We start from the raw sequence: 16,122 nt of genomic DNA, 5'->3' as shown, positions 1-16,122 counted from the left end.
TATGTGTGAGCATGGCTGATTAGTCCATCAAGATGTCTTATTTAAGAGGAAAGAATGGGCCCAGCCAGGCATGGCTTAGCAGTTGAGCATCAACCTAGGATCCAGTAGATCACAGTTTGATTCCCAGTCAGGGCACTTGCCTCGGTTGCACACTCGATCCCCAGTTGGGAGTGTGCAGGAGGCAGCTGATCAATGACGACTCTCTCATTATTGATGGTTCTGTCTCTCTCTCCTTTCCTCTCTCTAAAATCAATAAAGATACATTTAAAAAAATAAGAGGAAAGAGTGGGTGATGTTAGGTGAGATGGTCCTGAAATAAGAACCAGGTGCCAGATATAGTTGTTCTAGAAAATCCCATGTCATGGGCCTGGAGTGAGAAGAGGGGCACATTTGTAGATGCATTGCTGGTTTCCCAAAGCTTGGTGATTAAGGAAAGTTGTCCATTGTGATAAGCATGGAGACTAGAGCTGATTTGTCTTAATAGGATATGTACAATCAGTACTATTATGTCCTATGTAAGGGTGTCAAATATATGAGGAAAGGAGAATAAACTTTGGGTGATGAGCACACAATGCAATATACAGGTGATGTATTATACTGTACACTTGAAATTTATATAATCTTATTAACCAATGTCATCCCAATAAATTTTAAAAATACTGACCTACAGAATTGTGAGCAAATAAGTGGTGGTTGTTTTAACCCACAAAAAATATGTCCTATGTAATATCAATTTTATCTGTTGGTTTATGACTAGCCATGTGGAAGGTAATTTTATGTACAATAACCCATTCTATGTATTATGTAATATTCAGTTTGATGTGCTTGCTTATATGTGAGGTAAATAGTTAATATACAATTATACATAGTACGGCCATGTATGATCAAGTATGTAGGTACTGATACATTGCAGTGGGGTAGGTAATTTAATGCATAAAGTACATAGCAATGGATTTCGTCTAGAATGTTTTAATATGGACATAGCATGTGACCGTATTTCACTCACTGTTCATGTGCAACTTTCAGGGACTAGTTTGTTTCAGCTTTGGCTGCTAATGGTGGCACTGGAGCATCTTCCTTAATGACCTAGGGAGGTTTTCCACCTTTTCTGGTTTATAAGACCAGAGCAATAAGTAAGCTACAAAGATTCTTCATTTTGAAGATTATTTTTAATTAAGCTTGTGAGTGGCGTAAGTACAAGAAGAAAGTATAAGACTGATGCTAGCTGGCCGACGGTAACTGGGTGTTCATGTTAAGTTAGTAGGCCTGCTCCTAGCAGTCAGAATAAGCACGGGAGGAGGGGTCAGAGCATTATGCTCTGAAGTTTTAATGGAAGAGTTATTGCTGCAACTGCTACACTTAGAATAGAGAAGAGAGCTAATGTGCCACCTAACTTATTGGGGATGGACCATAAGGTTGGGCATGCAAATAGGAAGTATCATTCTGGCTTAGTGGGTGGTGGGGTATTAAGAGGATTAGCTGGATGCAACTGTCCAATCTCCTAGAAGACTGAGTGAGAACGGGACTAGTGGGGCTAGGGCTAGAATTAAAAATAAAAGGCCTAGAATTCCCGATGGGTTATTTGATCCTGTTTCATGAAAAAATAGGTGAATAATGACTCAGGCTGAAATAACAAATGGATGAGGCAGGAGGTGAAGAATCGTTTGTCACCCGAGAACCCCCCGCAGATTCATTCGCCCAGACGAGTGCCAGTGAGAGCGCAGCTGGTTTGGGACAGCTGTTGCTCCTCGGAAGACCTCATGGTAGAACGTAACCTGTAAATGCCGTAGCTATTACTGTAAGACAATTCCAACATTTCACGTTTCTGGGGAGGTGTAAGATCCACAATGTAGGCCTCGTCCTATGTGAAAGAAATGCAAAGAAAGACTATAGAGGCCCCATTGGTGTGTAGAGTAATTCATTCATAGTTCATGTCTCAGCAGGTGTGGGTTATGAAGGGTGGTTATTGTATCTGATGTATAAATGTATTTGTAAAATCAAGCAGATTCCTAAGAGAGCCAGCACTTCATCATGAGGAAATATTTAATGGGGCTGGTAAATCCATGAATGAGTTAATAATGTTAATTAGTGGGTAGGATTTACAGATGTTGGCCATTCATATTCTTGTAGTTGAAATACAATTCTATTTCATGTCATTAGTTATGGTTAAATTCCATGTGAGAACGATGACATATATTGCATTTACTTTAACTATGTTTGTAGTTAAGTTTTACTTCAAGACCTTTATAGTGGTTTAGGGTTAGCTATAAGTAGAACTGTGGTATAATAATAAATTTTGGTACGTCTTTTTTAGGTTTAGTAGTTTTCAAATTTATTTGGGGGGAATGTTGGCAGTTTTTGGTTATACAACAGCTATGGCTACTGAGGAATACTCTTGAGTTCTGAGTCTCTACTGTAACTGTCTTTGGGCTTCCATTTGGGGTTGTTGATGGAGGCTATGGTAACTTGATGTACTTTTTGCTTTGTTCTTATTTTTTAAAATATATCTTTATTGTTGAAAGTATTACAGATGCCCTTTTCCTCCACTGACCCCTCCGCCCTGCACGCCCCCTCCCCAGGCCTTCCCTGCACTATTATCTGTGTCCATGGGTTATACATAGAAGTTCTTTAGTTGATCTCTTCCCACCAACCCCGCCCCCTCCCTGAGATCCCTCAGTCTGCTCCATGCTTCTGTCTCTGGATCTATTTTGTTCATCAGTTTATCTTGTTCATCAGATTCCACATATGAGTGAGATCATGTGATACTTCTTTCTCTGATTTGGCTTATTTCTACTTTGAAAAATGATGAGGTGAAGGCTGTATTTAAATTTAATGAATTAATTTATGACACTGGAGATGCTGGCTGGCACTTTTAGTGAGGAGGCTATAGGGGAAGCTGCATTCCATAACTACGGAATTTGATTGATGGCAGTAACTGGTCGATCGTTTGCTTACTGGTATCCTGGTTTTATTAAGTCACTTGAGGAAATTACATTAGCCCTAAGCCTATTCCTATTTAATAAATAAAGAAAAAATATATAATTAGGCCCTTTTGGGTCAGAGATTAGTGTTGAGATTTTTGTTTGAAAATGGGAAATGGATTTTTGATAATACATTTCTAGTCAAATTAAGTCTGATAATAATGATGCTGATTTTTGGCTTGCTGAAAGGTTGACAAATGATGCAGGTCAGTATTTAATAGTTTTGTGTGATTAAGATTAAGGTCAAGAGCCAGAATGAAACCTGAAATAATCATAGCAAGGGCTGTTGATTTTAGATAATAAGGCATAGACCTATATACCTGTCCAGCGATACAAAGTTCAAATTCAATGATCCTTTCCTTACCTAGCTTTGCTGTCCTACCATCTATGACATGGCTATTACTACCAACAGAGTACAAAGTCACATGAACTACCCAATAAATTATATATTACATGTTTATTAATGGTACAACTTTTATGTAAAATTTACATTTTATGAAAAAATCAAAAATATTTACAAAATTTTGTAAGATAGATTTGCATTGTTCTAATTACAACTCGAAGTAGTAAATAACAATTCTTAAAAACTCACATTTGTTAGAGTTCTGTGTTTACAAATTCTTGGTTAAAGAGACAGCTACAAAGTTTATCACTATACATAAGCAAGAACCAGCTTGCTAAATACATTTCCCAATGAAAATCTACTGGTCTTTTTTACACCATAATGGGGTTTTAAATGAAAAAAAAAAAAAAAAAAAATCAATATAAACTCATATGGCTTCAGAATGTAACCTGCACCCAATACAAATTTATGTATTGACACTCTGTGGTAATTAAGAAAGTGCAGAAATTTTACCACTTCACTAATTTGTACATTTTTAGGTAAAATTTGATTAAAAACAAGCATTGTAAGTATAATGGTGTCTGAATTCCAATAAAATATTAACTGCTCAATAAAAGCAGTTTGACTACAATGCAGTTACAGTTAAGATTCCAGTAAGGTACTATAATTGGTATTTAAAAGATCACAGTGTAAGAGCTAGAATTACTAATTTTGCTCACTAATTAGTAATGATGAACATTTTAGCAAATTGTCTTATGTATTGCTTTAGTCAAATCTAAATTTAGAATTGGGCTAACACTGAATATATTTTAAAAAGCACATATTGTGTTATATATATATTGCTAAGGAGTAGATTTTCTGCTGTATTTAGTATAGCAAGACGTTAAATGTCTAGTAGTAGGAGTTTTATTTTCTGTAAAGCTTAACAGAACAATTAGTGGTTTTATATAAATTATCATATATAACACAATTTATCACTTCTACTATGCGAAATGCAAGACACTGGTATTTATCCTTATAAATAAAATTTCCATTTGTAAATTATGAAACTTTGTCCAATATATTTAATTCCTTCAATTAATCAGGATTTGCTATAAAGTTAGGTTTTTTACTATTTAATATTAGTAGTTTATTTAAGAAATGTTTAACCCAATCCATCACTTTAAAAACATACAAATTGGTAATTGTTCCAATTATTGAAATGAAAACAAATGGCAGACTTCTCTACTGCCAAAACTAATCTTTTCTAAAATGTGTTCCTCACAAAATACTACAAAATTCATGCTCACAACACATTCAGTAAACAAATGTATAAATTACCAATGGTAAACAGAATGGAGGGAAATGTTACATTGAGACTTAAAATGTCAGTTATCAATTCACCTTAAATAGTTTTTCAGAATTTCTTTTAAGATTTACATACTTTTGATGAGGTTATAGTCAAATATCTGAAGGTAATTTTTTCCCCTGCAAACATAAGCCATTAGGCAGCTCTTTCTCTTTCTAATGGCTACAGTGTTTCACTAAAGAAGTGAGCCAGGGTTCTTAAGTATAAATTATCCTTTAGTTATTCCAAATTCCCTTCCTAATTCCAGCCAAAATTATTTATAAAAATTGCAATTATCTTGTAAAAATGCCCGATCACTGTAAGACTCTGAACAGAAAATCCAGACTGTGAGGAAAAAAGTGAGGCACATTAATGAACACAAACTGGATAGGCACATTTCTGGTTTTTTGTTATTGTTTTAAAAGGCACACATTATGCAATCCATATAAAAATAAATTAAATCTACAGCATTAATTCATCAAAACAATCAGAACTTCTATAAAGTTAACTGCAGAAGTCAATTTCTCTGCTGTCTTTTGCAAGCTTATTTTAAAACACATTGCACTTGAGGATTTAAAAAATCATATAAAACACCACTTACAGTTATATGTTTATAAAAATCAAATGAGAAATTTTTTGCATACAACCCGGACTCTGGTCTGATTACTTTATGGCACATAACTCAATTTGATTGAGTCTTCTAAATTAACATCATCCAAAGCTTAGAATTCACGTTATGTTTATACCCATTCAACATCAAACTTAAGAAAATTCAAAATTATCTGACTCTAAAAATTTATGGAAAGCTAAATTACTTTGTGCTTGCTCTCCTGAAATTTTAGGCCTGATATTACACTATAACCCCTTTTTTAAATATAGACTCTGAAGATAATTTAAAATTATGAAAACTTCTTTGTACTGAGAATCTGAATCAATGTGCTTCCTGAATATTGCAGTTGATCATTTACAGCGTTGAAAATCATTTCAGTGCTATTTCTTTCGATGACTCACTTCAAAGGTGCAATATAATATTTACAGTCAGCTCTCAAGAATGCCTATGTTTTAAAAACGTAATACAAGTTAGAATAGTGTTTGGAAAGAACAGATAATGCAGAATGGCAGGTCTGTATTACTCCCTTGAGCCAACCACTTTGCTAGGTCCATCAACAATCCGCCAGGTATCGTCCTGAAAAACACCAAGTAGAGCTTTGCAATTATAATTTCAAATGAACTCAAAGGACATTTTCATTGTGGTTACAGATAGAGAACCCCAGTTCCCAACTGCTGTTTATAGTACATCAGAATCAGATCACAGGTGTTCAGCAATACCAACCATGGGTATTCCTTCCCAGGTGTCCCTCTCTACCTGGCACCTTATAACAAAGATCAAAGAAAAAACTTCCATGCCTTTAGGTTAGAATACAAGTGTTTCCCACATACATGAAAAAAACTTGAAATCTCCCAACTTACCAGTAGCAAACCGTTTCTTTAATAAGGAAAGCCTATAGCCAGTGCCTACAAGTTCAACATCCACTCCTGAGAGGGTACTTCCCTCACTGAGGAATTGCACTGCAAGTGTTGTCGGTTTACTGGGTCCTTCTGAAAGATCAAATTTTGCTCTTAGGGACCCAGAACCTACAAGGAAAAGAATAAAGAATTTACAAAGGGTAATATACATTTCATACCAAAAAATCAAATGAGCACGTAAGCTAAACTATTATCAGTCCTATGCCAAATTCATGACTTGTGTACAGTAACTGAATCATAGTCCTTTTCCAAATCAGACTTTATTCAGTGAATCTGAATTTTTAAGTGAATAATCTTAACCAATGCTCCTCTTTGACTTAATACAAGGTTCCTATGCTATATACATGCTGAAGTGAGTCAAAAGAGAAAAAGGAAGTCAGTGAGGGCAGGTCAGGGGAAACCCAAATGTGAGTGGGAATAAAGTAAAAAGGAAATGACTGCTGTTTATCATATCATGGGGGTGGGAGAGGAAAACAGGAAAGACAGCTAGGACTGCGGAGAGCTCTATCAACATTATTTTCTAGTCATCTCTTTTTAACATTTAACTGGTCTAACATCATGCAAAATAGGTATTTCTGAGGTGCTTTCTTCTTGATATAACCATTTATTCAACACACTTCAAGCCTAACAACATGGAAGAAACAGTAACCCAAATAATTACGGTGAATGTGATAAGTGCTGTAAAGAGCTCTGGGGCACTATGGGACACAAAAGCACGTAAGACAGTGGTGGGGGCGACCTTGTGTATTTCAGGCGGAGGGAACTACAGTTACAGGGATGGGAGACGGGAGAGAGCATGATGCATTTACGGGAACTACTTCTACACCAGAAGAGCTGGAGAACAGCAGGCGAGTGGCAGAAGACGAGACTGGAGCAGTAGCAAGGAACAAGCTCTAAATATTTTTATATGCCAAGATAAGAAATAACCACAGGGAGCCACCAAAGGTAAGAAAGACAAAAACATTTCAGATTAATGTTTGAGAAAGGGAAGCAACAGAAAGTCAATAAAGTAATCTAGAACTCTAGGTGAGGAAAAGGGGATCTGAACAGGCTAAGGAAAAAAAGGAATGCATATGAAAGATGTTTAGGAGATGGAATCATGAGGTGAGAAAGGAAGAGTTTACTAGAAGTTACCAGCTTTCTGGTTGGGGCAAGTGGACAGAATTGCCAGTTAGCAGGAGTCACACTCTGTGATTCCTGACACAGAAATTGAACACTACAGAGAAATCTCAAAGAAGAAAATCTAACACTAATTCACCCTAGACTATTGTGTCAGTGGGGAAGATGAATTGCTGCCTAATTCTTAATCACTGTCCAAGCCCTCCTTAAACTTATACAATTCCTGATCTGCAATTCAATTATGTGAAAGTTCCACCACAGGCCAAGAGCAGCCACCTGGGCAATCCTTAAACTTTAGAATTATTTCCCGTCCCTCTTCTGGGCATAAAGCCAGAACAGAAACAGATTTCTATTTTACAGCATTCTAATTTAGGTATTTCTTTTCAAAGGCTGACTAACCAAATCAGAACCACATTTATAAGATTTTTCCATTTCCTCACATAGACACCCTGATACCTGAATAGCAGAGGGAAACTATTAAAATGTCTGGCTAGAAAATCTGTATCTTTTTTTATTTATTTAAATAAATTTTATTTTTATTGTTGACACTATTACAGATACCCCCCCATTTCCCCCTCCTTTAACCCACCTCCACCTAGCCCCAACCCTCTCTGGCCATCATGACACTGTTGTCTGTGTCCATGGGCTATGCATATATGTTCTTTGGCTAATCTCTTCAACTCCTTTCATCCTGTCTGTCCCACCCACCTCCGCTCTGATAGCTGTCAGTCTGTACCATCTATCCCATGTCTCTGGTTCTATTTTATCGCTTTATTTTGTTCATTAGATTCCACATATTAAGTGAGATCATATGATATTTATCTTTCTCTTTCTGGCTTATTTCACCTAGCACAATAATCTCCAGGTCCATCATGCTGCTGTGAAAGGTAAGATTTCCTTCTTTTTTATAGCTCCATAGTATTCCATTGTGTAAATGTACCACAGCTTTTCATCCACTCATCTACTGATGGGAACTTGGGCTGTTTCCAGATCTTGGCTATTGTAAATAACGCTGCTATGAACATAGGGGTGTATATATTCTTCCTGATTGGTGTCTTGGGATTCTTAGGATACTTTCCCAGAAGTGGGATCGCTAGGTCAAAATGCAGTTCCATATTTAATTTTTTGAGGAAACTCCATCCCATTTTCTACAGTGGCTGCACCAGTCTGCATTCTCACCAACAGTGCATGAGGGTTCTCTTTTCTCCACATCCTCACCAGCACTTGCTGTTTGCTGACTTACTGATAGCCATTCTGACAGGAGTGAGGTGGTATCTCACTGTGGCTTTAATTCACATCTCTCTGATAATCAGTGACATTGAGAATCTTTTCATGTCTCTTCGCCATCTGTATGTTCTCTTTGGAGAAGTGCCTATTCAGGTCCTTTGCCCATTATTTAATTGGATTGTCTGTCTTCCTGGTGTTGAGTTGTACAAGTTCTTTATATATTTTAGAAATTAACCCTTGATCAGATGTATCATTGGCAAATCTGTTCTCCCATTCAGTGGGTTCCCTTTTCATTTTGTTGATGGTTTCCTTCACTGTGCAGAACTTTTTTAGTTTGATGCAGTCCCATTTATTTTTTCCTTTGTTTCCCTTTCCTTTGTTTTTCCTTGGCAAAAATATTGCTGTAAGAGATGGCTGAGCTTTTACTGCCTATGTTTTCTTCTAGAATTTTTATGGTTTTGCAACTTACATTTAAGTCTCTCATTCATTTTGAGTTTATCCTTGTGTATGGTGTAGATTGGTGGTCTAGTATCATTTTTTTGCATGTACCTGTCCAACTTTCCCAGCACCATTTACTGAAGAGACTGTCTTTACTTCATTGTATACTCTTGCCTCCTTTATCAAACATTAACTGACCATAGAGATGTGGGTTGATTTCTGGGTTCTCTGTTCTGTTTCATTGATCTATATGCCTGTTCTCATGCCAGTACTAGTCTGTTTTGATTACAATGGTCTTGTATTATAGTTTGATAATGGTATTGTGAGACCTCCAACTTTGTTCTTCCTTTTCAAGGCTGCCGAGGCTATTCAGGGTCACTTTTGGTTCCAAAAAAATTTTTGAAACATTTGTTCTAGATTTTTGAGAGAACTAATTCCCTTTTTTATAAGTATTTATAATAGTATAGTTTCATGAAATGGGAAAATACATCCTTTTCTTCCTTGCTAACTGGTTTTAAGTACTCAATTCAAGTAGGATTTCTGGTTTACTTCCAGTTTCAACTAGAAATTTCAGTTTTGTCTCCCCAAAAGACACAGGCTAGCGTAAAGTCAGTACAGTTGACTACCTGAAAACAGGCAACCTTTAAGTACCAACTAGCAACAAAGAAATAAATCTGCTTGGTTATTTCACCCAATAAGTGGCTTCCTAGTAAAAGTGATTCAACATGGCAGGTATAAATGGACAATACAGGTATGTTCCTGGTCCTTTATGCAGAAATACCCGTGAGACAAACTGACAATGTTTTTATGTTTTGATCACGTTAAGCTTAAAAAGAAAAAACTCAGCAAGACCTACTTAATAGGAAAAATTACTGGAAGTTAATTAGGTAGTCAAGAGGGCAGAGTAATTCTCCTTTAAGAGAAAATGAAAATAATTAATGCTAAAGATTTGACTGTCCTGGGAATTATATTCTGAATTCAGTTAGGGAAAATACTGGGAGTGATCAGCCAGCAAGGACTTTTCCTTTGCATTGAGAACACAGATGCACACTCGGTGGGAGGAGGCAATTAACTTTTATCTCCCTAAAAAAAATTATCATAGAATTAAAGACCTATCAGGGTTAGCTGTATGTAATAAGGGGACATGACCAGGAAAGGTTTCCATATGAAAACTGAATAGGCAAGGGGGCATTTAAAAAATGTGCCGGATGACACTGGTCAATAGCATGAGTTTCAAGTGTACAAGTCTGAACACGCACCTGTATGCTGCACGTGTGCTCACCACCCAAAGCCCGTCTCCTCCTGTCACCACACACGAGCCTTTTGTCCTCCCCCATCCTCTTCCCCTCGGGCAGCCACCACACTGCTGTCTGTGTCTGTGAGACTGTGTTGTTTGTTCATTTGTTACGGTTTTCTATCCCACATGAGTGAAATCATACAGTTCTTGTTCTTTTCCATCTGATTTATTTCACTTAGCAAGATATTCTCAAGGTCCATCCATGTTGTCGCAAATGGCAGTATTTCACTTTTTCTTAGGGCTGAGTAGCGTTCACTGTATTATGTGCCTCGTCTTCTGTATACAGTCATCTGCTAAAAGACACTGAAGTTGTTCCCATGTCTTGGTTACTGTGAATAATGCTGCAGTGAACATAGGGGTGCACACATATATCTTTACGAATAGATGTTTTCAATTTTGGGGGTAGGTACCCAGGGGAGGGATTGCTAAGTCGTATGGTAGCTCTATTCTTAATCTTTTGAGGAAGCTCCATACTGTCTTCCATAGTGGCTGCACCAGTCTGCATTCCCACCAGCAGTGTATATGGAGTCCTTTTGTTCCACATCCTCTCCAACACCTTGCTATTTCTTGTCTTGTTGATATTAGCCATTCTAACAGGTGTGAGGTGGCATTTCATTTAAATTTCCCATATAGCTAGTGAAGCTGGGCATCTTTTCATGTGTCTGTTGGCCATCTGCATGTCTTCTTGGGAAAAGTGTCTGTTCAGGTCCTCTGCCCATTTTTTAATTGGAATGCTTGGCTTTTTGTTGTTGAGTTGTCTGAGTTTTATTTATATATTTACTTATCTTTATTGTTGAGAGCACTGCAGATGCCCCCTCGAGTTGTATGAGTTCTTTTTATATTATGGATAATAGCACCTTATCAGAGAGATTGTTTGCAAATATCTCCTCCCATCTAGTCAGATGCCTTTCTGTTTTGACATTTCTTTTGCAGTGCAGAAACTTTCTAGTTTGGTGTAGTCCCATTCATTTATTTTTATTTCGAAAAGGGGCTTTTTAAAGCCTGAAAGCTTCTGCATGATTTCTGGGAAGTCAGGAGGACTCTATTAACAGTGAGCAAAAGTGTGTGTTGAATCAGTTTCAGTTAGTTACCAAGTTACCTAGCTGAAATAAATAGTTCTACTTCTTTAAATTTACTTTATTAGGTATTTTCTCTTAATGTTAGCATGTGAACAGAAGAAGCATTTACTTAACATTTATAAAGTTACAGCAAGACAAAAAATTCGTTTCCTTACAGAGACATATTCAATCTAGATGGGGGGGAAATGAGTTCTGAATCTCAACTGGTCCACTCTTACTTAAGGTATTAACTTCCACCTAGTGGTCAACTCTAGAACTGAAGGCACAAAATTCTAGGAGAAAACTTTGCATAAACATGCCTTAAAAAGTACAAATTCAGTTACCTCACTGAAAACAAACAAGCACACGCTTACCTCCATTTTCTGATTTTTCTGAAACACCAGACAGTTTCCAAAAGGCCTTCATCTGTTCTGCATTCCTATAACAACAAATATCTTCAGATTAGGTGGCTATTATACCTTATACAAGGAGGGCACTCAACAAATAAATGTGTTTTAAATATTTCACCAAAACTATAGTACTACATTTACTTTCAATAGTATCACCTGGTGAAAATATTTGATATAAAATATAATGTCATATCTTTCTCTAATGGAATTTTTACCAAATTATGTAATTCTTCTCATTTTTATTAGTCTGAGAAAGAAAAACTGAATTGTAGATGGCCCAGTTCCTTCATTACTCAAGAAAAACAAACTTTTATTAAATGGTGAGGCAAATATAAAGAATGGTTAGGGTCTATACTAATATTAGTAGAGAGCACAGAGAGGTAGTTAAGAGATGAGAGTAGAGTAACTAATACTAGTAAACACTACTCAGATAGGTGTTCTTATAGATATGTCAGATGCTATATCTAACCCTGGAAAATAATTATTCTAATCTTTATTTTTAAAATAAAAACAGAAGTTTAGAGAGGCTAAGCAATTTGCCAAAGGATAAAGTCTTGAATCCTTCAAGTCTGGGGGGTGACAGCAAAACTAGTTTGTTTATTCTGGACTGAGGCTACTGTGGCTTGACTAGCAAAATGAACACGTTTTTGTAGCCTGGTTTCTACAGGAACACGCACTGAAACTTTTCAAACTTATACAACTTTCATAACTTAGGTTCTAAAAGTTACAGGTTAAAACAAATTTAGCAGGAATTCAGAAATCTACTTAATTTACCATATTGCAGGGGGAAGAGACTGCATGTTTGTGACCCCTCCATCCACTGGTACCACCACCTGTATGTTGGAAAGCACGCTTGGTATCACCATAGCTTCTGGGTTGTACTTATAATCCACTCTAAGATCTGTGGTGCCAGCACTACATTTCCAGTATGTTGCAAGATTTAGAGGAGTGGACTGAATACCATTTGATGATACCTTTAAAGAGAAAAACACACAATTATTTGAAAAGTAAACAAATCATTTTAATGACATGTATACTGAACATAGGAGGTCACAGAATCAAAAATAAATAATGAGGAAGCTGTCTGTTGCTAGAGTAAAGAAGAAGAGCCACTCTCAAAGTTTGGACATGGAATTACCTACATCAAAATTTACCTGGTGCTTGCTTAAAATATACATTCCCCTGGCTCTAAATGCAGAAAATTTGATTCAACAGCTTAGGTACAGAGCCCAGATATCAGCCATGTTATCAAGTGATTTTTATTTATGCATGTAACATCTGAATACTTCTCAACAGTCAACATACAATTCATAAAGAATCTTACAATTCTAAAAATTTAGATTCAGAACAGAAAAATGGATGTGTCACCATGAAGTTTCTGCAAGCCTGGAATTAGAATACTTCCAACTTCAAATGTCAAATTTTAATCACATGACCCATAGTAAATGGTACAATTTAATTCGTCAGTTCCTTGCTCAAATGACTCCCTTTCAATGAGACCTACTCTGATCATTGTTTAAATTTATATTGAAAATGCAATTTTTCATACCTTACTTTACACACTTTTTCCTTTTTCCATACCACTTATTTTCAAACACGATATTATTTACTCTTTATTTTACTATCTCCCCATCCAACTCCCAGCAATTCGCAAGCACTGAATAATAAATGTTTGTTGAATAAATGATAAATTAATACTTTGAATAAACTTTAAGCCAACTTAAGTGGCAGCAGCACTTTTTTGCTCTTTAGGTATTTATTTCTTAGCAACATAAGCCATTTAAATAAAATTACCCTATTAAAAATTCAGACAATATAGAAGTATATGCAATAGGAAATTAATCTCTTAGCATTCTTACTCCTATTAACATTGTGATACGTATCCTTCCAGACTTTTTAGACATATGCAAACATGGAACCATCTCATTCTTTTAATGGCTATAATAATTCAATTAATCAATCTCATCCTCTGTGCATGTGTACTTGGGTGGTTTCCATACAGTGAATATCCTTTGTACTCCCCACCCCCATTTGTGTGATTTCTGAAGAACAAATTTCTGGCAGTAGAACTGTTAAATTAAAGGTTACATCTGCCCTGGCCAGTATGGTTCAGTTGGTTGGGCACTGTCCTGTGCAGCTAAAGGTCGCTGGTTTGATAGGTCACAGGTTTGATTCCAGGTTAGGGCACATATCTGGGTTGTGGGCTTGATCCCCAGTAGGGGGTGTTAAGGAGGCAGCCGATCGATTGTTTTCTGTTTGTTTTTCCTCCCTCTCTAAAAATCAGTAAAAACATATTTAAAACAAAAAATAGAATTGCCTTCAAAGAAATTCTCTTTTTTGTAGTCCTAGTAACAAGTGGTCACATTCTTTTAATAAAGCAATCGTTTTTATTTTTGTCAATCTGATGGGCTTAAACCAGTGTCTCACTGTTGTCTAAATAGTCACTGCTCTAATTTCTACTGGCATGGAGCTTTTGTCTATAAGTTATCTATCTAGTCTACTGAGTTATTCAACTTTTACTTGCTAATTTATAAGAACTCTCTGGAGTAAGCCTTTTGGTCTATCTTATGTATTTATTACAAATACTTTTGCCTCACATTAAATACTGATTCTGTTAAGGGTATGTTTGTTTTAGCTAAATACTTTACACACAAATTTATTTTTGTGTCAAATATCTCACTCTCTTCTTGCATGGCTTCTGGGTTTTGTACCATTCTTAGAAAGGTCTTTCATACTTAAAGATAAAAAACTGTAATAAATAGATATACATATATAGCCCATAAATATACATATATTCACTCGTAATTTATTTTAGTATCTTTACGGTTCCATTTATATTATTAAACCTTTGATACATGTAGATTTTATTTTAGTTAAAGGTCTGAGTTAGGAATTTAGCTTAATTTTTTCCCAAATCTCTAGCCTGCTGCCTCAACACCATTTATTGAAAAATTCATCATTTCTACATTTCCTTGAAATGCTATTTTGTCATATAAACAATTCTCCATTTATTATTAGATCTATTTCTGGATGCTCTAAGTTATTCCATTGATCTGGCCATCTACTGTTGTGCCAGTTGCAAACTATTTTAAATACTGTTGCTTTATAATAATTTTCCCATTAAAACTAAAACATTACTCCATATTACTGTTTAAAGCACTTCTTAACTTTATTCTTCCAAACTTTATTCTTCCAGAAAACTTGAAAATGACTGTCAAGTCTCCAAACACAAATACATAAACACCTCTACTGGGTTATATAATAAGTTGATTTAGAAACAGCTAAACTTTTTTATAACATGAGTCTTCCATGAATGAATAAAGTATTCCTTTCTAATTATATTCAAGCAGTAGAGATTGTGCTGTTTCTTCCTAATTAATTTTACTGTGAATATTTTGCTATAAAAGTTTCCTGATGGTTTTGAAAGCTATTAATTTTTGTATTAATTTTTAAACTGACCACTTTACTAAATTCTCCTATAGTTTTTTAGCTGATTTTCTTGAGCTTCCTAGGAATATAACAGGTTCCTTATAAATATTAATAATTTTGGTTTCTCCTTTCCAATATTTATTACCACTTATTTCATTCTCTTGTCTAACTATCCTAACACATCCAGGAAAAATCTTATATACTAACAGCAATAATGGTTGTCTTTGCCATTCCAGACTTTGATTGATTGCTTTAGGTGTTATATTAAGACTGACACTGCTGGTCTTTTCAGATTAAGGACCCACTCGTGTATTTATATTTACTCAATATTTTAATCAGAAATAGATGATGAATTTGATCAAATTGGTCAAAATTTACATAGACTTATCAACAGTTTTCTGGTTTTGAAACATCCTTGCATTCCTGAAATGATCCTCATTTGGCTATGACATATTATTCATTTAATGATCTGCAATATTCTATTTGTTAGTATTTTAAATATAGGGTATTTTCAATGACAGGACACTCACCTGATACTTTAATACATCTACATTATAATAAGAAGCAGCTGGGTTTTGCTCTGATAGTTTCTTGAGGTAGACAGTAACAGCTTGCATGTTCATCCAAAAATCTTTTGTGTTAGAATCGCACTGTGATGGATCACTGCATGCATAAGAAATATTTTTGTTATTTTATTTGACTTATCTTTATTCTTTGCCTCTGTGTAACAATTTGATGACTTGGGAAAAACTAGTAGAAAGGTACCAAAAGATGGGATGAAGGAAAACTAAAGTTGGGGGACAAAGAATAAACACAGCAGAAGCTTGCCTGAAAGATGAGAAGATGGACAGAAAAGGGTTTAACAATGTAATAATTACTACCACCATAAAAAACATAAACCAAAAGACAGCAGAAGGCTGTTTAATCATAAATAATTTTGATATTGTCTTCAAATTAAATTATTAT

At 35.6% G+C, this 16,122-nt stretch overlaps 1 protein-coding gene across 2 annotated transcripts in view; it reads right to left on the bottom strand.

Moving 5' to 3' along the window:
- Nucleotides 1–3,859: 3,859 nt before the first annotated feature.
- Nucleotides 3,860–16,122, bottom strand: part of FCHO2 (FCH and mu domain containing endocytic adaptor 2) — a 102,314-nt gene continuing 90,051 nt past the window's right edge. For both annotated transcript variants that reach the window (XM_016214433.2, XM_016214432.2), the window contains 5 exons: nucleotides 15,687–15,819; nucleotides 12,502–12,701; nucleotides 11,692–11,756; nucleotides 6,122–6,286; nucleotides 3,860–5,837 (listed from right to left, as the gene is read on the bottom strand). In XM_016214433.2, coding sequence (XP_016069919.1) covers nucleotides 5,815–5,837; nucleotides 6,122–6,286; nucleotides 11,692–11,756; nucleotides 12,502–12,701; nucleotides 15,687–15,819 — 586 coding nt within the window. In that variant the 3' untranslated portion in view covers nucleotides 3,860–5,814. The remainder of the gene's footprint in view (nucleotides 5,838–6,121; nucleotides 6,287–11,691; nucleotides 11,757–12,501; nucleotides 12,702–15,686; nucleotides 15,820–16,122) is intronic.

Source organism: Miniopterus natalensis, chromosome 3 (assembly GCF_054644295.1).
Source record: "Miniopterus natalensis isolate mMinNat1 chromosome 3, mMinNat1.hap1, whole genome shotgun sequence".
Classification (NCBI taxonomy): Eukaryota; Metazoa; Chordata; class Mammalia; order Chiroptera; family Miniopteridae; genus Miniopterus; species Miniopterus natalensis.
Note: the sequence above shows the minus strand (reverse complement) of the source record. Positions and strands in the feature narration are given on the sequence as shown.